This window comes from Orycteropus afer, unplaced genomic scaffold (assembly GCF_000298275.1).
Source record: "Orycteropus afer afer isolate SDZICR_OR568_19922 unplaced genomic scaffold, OryAfe1.0 scaffold00445, whole genome shotgun sequence".
Taxonomy (NCBI): Eukaryota; Metazoa; Chordata; class Mammalia; order Tubulidentata; family Orycteropodidae; genus Orycteropus; species Orycteropus afer.
The window spans coordinates 1,602,482-1,607,929 of record NW_006922032.1 but is presented as its reverse complement, the minus strand read 5'-3'; the positions used below and the strand labels follow the sequence as shown (position 1 = coordinate 1,607,929).

At 36.5% G+C, this 5,448-nt stretch overlaps 1 protein-coding gene across 1 annotated transcript in view; it reads left to right on the top strand.

Moving 5' to 3' along the window:
• Positions 1-3,274: 3,274 nt before the first annotated feature.
• Positions 3,275-5,448, top strand: part of CCSER1 (coiled-coil serine rich protein 1) — a 958,389-nt gene continuing 956,215 nt past the window's right edge. Inside the window, exon 1 of the mRNA XM_007954211.2 lies at positions 3,275-4,598. Coding sequence (XP_007952402.2) covers positions 3,275-4,598 — 1,324 coding nt within the window. The remainder of the gene's footprint in view (positions 4,599-5,448) is intronic.

Here is a 5,448-nt window from a genome sequence, read left to right as displayed (position 1 = left end):
CCCTTCCTCCTGCTCTTCCGGCCTGCTACTCTGTGCTACGCCTGTGCTTACCTTGCTCCCGAAGACCTGGTCCCTCTCGGTAGATTCTAAATTTACAAAAGGTGTTATGTCCAAAGTTCTTGAATCAAACATCAAGCTGGAGGATTTTTCTGACTCACACAGCTGCAGGGGCTGAGGTGCTCCAGATTGGCAGACAGTATACTGGCTGTTGATTCCAGGGAATGACGAATCCAAGATCTCCAGGCCGAATGCTGGATTGTTCACTCACAGACAGTTTTAAGCAGCAGAACAGAATCCTGATCCACAGAAGAAGATAATCCAAATACAGATACTTAAACAACAATCAAGAACTATCTCATTATGCATAGATTCTTAAGATATTTCAAAAGTAATGCAAATATCTTGACATTAATTCATAAGAAGCCATAGGTTCACAACCAACTGGAAATCATTAGATTTTTTAATGTTCTAACTATAGCAAAATCTTCAGCAAGCATCACATGGAATAAATGTATTTTATGTATGAAAATTGCAGCTGAGATTGGTGTAAATTGAAATATTATTAAGAGTGAAATTGCAGGGAAAATTGTATCTACTTCGGAAAATCTAAGCTGTGAGAAAAATTGGACAGTTTTAATTCTTGAAAGCTTTTAAGAGCTAAAATATTCTTAGTTTATATTTTAAGTTTTCTTCACCACAAACCTTACAAGGATAACTAAGTGTTTCAGTATGGGTTCACATAAAATTTAATTTATAGTCAAATTCAGTGATTACAGCTAGAAATCATTCATTAAAAATCGTACAATGCAAATTTGTCAGATTCCATATCATTTGGAACAATATTCAGTTTATAAATGCCTATAAAAGAAAATATTTTCCACTTTTCTCACATATTTCTTCAAGGAAATGATATTATTTTACTTTATCAATTGTCATAATGTATATGGGATGGTGATAACATCAGAGTTTGTCATTTGTGTAGTATTTGTTACTGCTTCTTTAGGTTGTTTCAGTTGGTAAAACAAATGAACAACAACAAAAAAAAAAACACACCAATTCCGATTCAAGTTGACAAAGATGATGTATACATTATGTGTAAGGAACTAAGTAAAATTGAAAAGCAAAGTAAAGCAAGACAAAATAGGAATCCAAATCATGGTACCTTACAAGAACCAGTGAAAAATAGCACTCACAGGCATAGCATGATTGACAGTACAACTAGTAGTTTTGAAATGGAAGTAGATGTTCGCCTTCAGCAGCAAAAGGTTTTTTTACTGGAAACAGTACATACTATGCTGATTATGACTTGACCAGTCAGTTGTTGTTGTTGTTGTTATGTGCCATCAAGTCGGTCGGCCCCGACTCATAGCGACCCCTCCTTGGGTTTCCGAGGCATTATCACTACGGAAGTAGGTTTGCCTAACCTTCCTTCCGAGGAGTAGCTGGTGGGTTTGAACCGCCAGCCTTCTGGTTAGCAGTCAAGTGCCTTAGGCACTATGCTACCAGAGCTCCTTGACCATGTAGTTAGATAAGGATTAGTTTCTTCTTCCTGCTTTATAACTTATTAGCTGAGTGACATTAGGCAACTTATGTTTCAACTACAAAATGTTCATAGTAATTGATATTACCTTAGGCAAGTTATGTATCAACTAGAAAATGTTCATAATAATCCATATTACCTGTTCCAAGAGTTGTAAGAATTTAGAGAGATAATCTTTGTAAAAGTACTTGGCACATCACAACCAAATGCTAACTTCTCCTTCATTATTATCATCATTATCAAAATTATCATCACCATCAGTGCCAGGACACTGGCATGTATGGTTCATACATTTTCGGTGTTTCTGCTTCTCTCAGCAAGTATTCTCAGTTCTCTCAGCATTACCAAGCAACTTAGCTTTTATTTAAGTCTTTTCTTTAATTCCTAAGGAGCCCTAGTAGCATAATGGTTAAGCACACAGCTTCTAACTGAAAGGTTAGGGGTTTGAAGCCTCCACCAGTTCCTTGGGAGAAAGATGATGCAGTCTGATACCATAAAGATTACAATCCTGGAAGCCTTTTGGGACATTTCTACCCCATCCTATAGAGTTACTAGTAGTCGAAATGTACTTGACAGAAGTGAGTTTAGTTTTTGGTTTTTCATGTCATAGCTGTAGTTTCCTAGTAACTTTAACCTTTTTATTACTCTAAGTCCTTTGAAATTTATTCACTCTGCCAAGGCCCTGATTATCTCTAAATTTACTGGATATAACTCCAAGGGGAGGAATTAATCTCAATTGTTTCTTCCTTTGGGCTGGGATTCTAGGGTCGGGCCATACAATAGGCTAGTTTGTGATTCATTAAACTGAGTTCAGAAATTGTTGAGTCATTTAATGCAAAACAAGTCTGTGTAATGTTGCCCTTCAAAAATTTGGGGCATTTTACTCAAAGGGGCAATGATCATGGCTGAAACATGCTTACTCTACCCCTAAATTAGTAGCAAGTGTGCAGTGAAAGAGAAAGGTACAAGAACTCTGGGATAAATACTGTTTGAACTTCACTGGCTGAGGTACTGATCAATTCTTCAGTCTAATTGGAACTTGATATCACAGCCCTGCTTTGCAGTGTCAATAATGTGTCAGTATGTATTTGTGTCTCGGTTAAAGTCATTGTAATATGAATATATTCTCATTTAGAGGTTGTGTTCTATTGTTTTCAATTAAGTGTGTGTCATTTTTATAAGTCTCTTGGTAAAGTGTGTTGTTGTTGTTGTTATGTGCCGTCAGGTCAGACCTAACTCATAGTGAACCCTCCTTGGGTTTCCGAAGCAGTATCACTATGGAAGTAGATCACCCAACCTTCCTTCTGAGCAGTGGCTGGTGGGTTTGATCCACCAGCCTTCTGGTTAGCAGTCAAGTAAGTCAAGATTAAACAATTTACTAAAATTATAGAACCAATTGTGAGTTGTAATGGTGGGTCTTGAATAGAGATATTGTGTCTGCCAACCCAAAATGTTTCAAGTAGACTTGAACTATTTTTGGTAACCTTGAAATTTTTACATCATTATAAAATTTGATGTGTTATTAGATCATTTTGCTATTTATAAATTAAACACTAATTAAGTATCAGAATTTTAGAATTTGTTTTAGTATAAACTCAAACCTATGTAATATCCTGAAAAACAGTATTTTCTTTTAAAATGATGTATCTGGAATTGAATTTTATTGATTTGTTCTTACTTTAATTTTTATCAGGCTGCTAAGTTGGCGATCACAGTGCAAACTTTGGAGTCCCAATGGGGGACTCAGGATCAAGACGATCTACCCTGGTCTCCCGGTTGCCAATATTCAGAAGAAGTATTAGCAGAAGACATGATTCTCTTCCTTCTTCACCCTCCTCGAATAATACAGTTGGTGTCCACAGTTCTTCTCCTTCCAGCACCAATTCAAGCTCAGGTAGTACAGGCAAACGCAGGAGTATATTCCGTACTCCTTCCATTAGCTTTCACCATAAGAAGGGGAGTGAACCGAAGCAAGAGCCTACCAACCAGAACCTTAGTATTTCAAATGGTGCTCAACCTGGTCATGGCAGTATGCAAAAACTGAATTTAGAAGAGCATGTTAAAACCAGGGGAAGACATTCTGTTGGTTTTAGTAGTACACGGAATAAGAAGATAACAAGATCTTTGACAGAGGATTTTGAAAGGGAAAAGGAACATTCAGCTAATAAGAATGTTTTCATAAATTGCCTAAGTTCTGGCAAAAGTGAGGGGGATGATTCTGGATTTGTAGAAGAACAGACTCGTCGTTCTGTTAAACAGTCAACAAGGAAACTACTTCCTAAATCTTTTTCATCTCACTGTAAATTCTCTAAGCCAGTTCCACAGAGCCAATCTATTTCACTGGTACAACAGTCTGGTTTCTCACTGGAAATTACACAATACCAAGAGATAGAACCTGTATTAGTAAGCACGTCTCCATCTTGTTCTGTGGATGTTACAGAACGGGCAGGAAGTTCCTTACAATCTCCTTTGCTTTCTGCTGATCTTACCACAGCTCAGACACCTTCTGAGTTTTTAGCCTTGACTGAAGATTCCGTGTCTGAAGCAGATGCATTTCCCAAGAGTGGAAGTCTGGTATCCCACTGTGACAATACTGGCCACAATGATTCTACCTCTCAGATCTCTCTCAATCCTGCTGCTCTTACAAAGACAACAATAGAACTTAAGGCAAATGTTCCCTGTGCAATTATGTCTCCTAGGAAATGCAGGTTAGAAGGTCGATATAGTACTGAATCTAATTCCTTACCTGAAACCCCTGCTGCTAACCAGAAAGAAGTGTTATTGCAAATCACTGAACTACCTGCTATAGATTTGAGTGACTCAGAGATTCACCTCTTACGGGAGAATCAAAAAGAAGAAAGTAAAGTGTTGCAAAATGGTGAAACAATTCTGGAGACAGGCTCCCCAAGGAAATTTGGATTTTATGAACAACATAAAGCAATACCAGAACGTATTAAAGGGATCCATCCTATTTCAGATTCAAAGACAATACCCTCCTCTGGTGATCACCATATTTTTAACAAAACATCATATGGTTATGAAGCAAATCCCACCAAAGGTATGCTACTTTTCTTTGTAGTGTAAATGATATAGATTAATTCCATATTGACTTTACTTTCTTACTCCATCTATGAATAGAAACCATATTTTCCATATTTTTCACTAATATTCTTTCCCTATTTAGAAATAAGTTTTAAGTATTTTCCCTTTGATTTTAAGCTTACCTTAATTTATTGTGCATAAAGTAATCCAACAATGTTTGTCTTAATTGTGCTACCTAAATTCTGATTCTCAGAAATTGCTTAGCATATTTACTAATTATCAGAATAAAGTGAAAAGTAGTTGATTTCTTTTGTAGTGTGGCTGTATCTTAAAGAAGACTATCTCTTTAAAGTTTATTATAGAGATATTGGTATTTCTTACTTAATGAAATGGATATATTCCAGCCAAAATCATTATAAAAAAAAATAGATGATTTTAAACTCCATTTTCATTTTCTGTTTCCACAATGGTTTCATAGTTTGGTGTAAATATTCTCTATCTCATGATACAGTATAATTGCAAGCATTTAAAATACTGTCTGCAGAGCTGTGAGACCCTGGTTGTAATCCAGCTTCTGTCATAAACTAGCTGTGTCACTTTGTATACCTTCTTTTTAGTTTAAAAGAAAAATAAGCTTTGAATTACTCCCTTTTGGGTGCAGAAAACTCTGAAATTTAACATAGAATTCAGTTGCGAAGTTTATCGAATATATACCACCTTTGTGGTACAGTGTTTAAGCACTCAGTTGCTAACTGTAAGGTTAGCGCTTCAAACCCATAAGCCACTCCGAAGGAGAAAGATGACAGTCTACTTCCATAAGGATTGTTGTTGTTGTTGTTATGTGCCGTCGAGTCGGCCCCGACTCA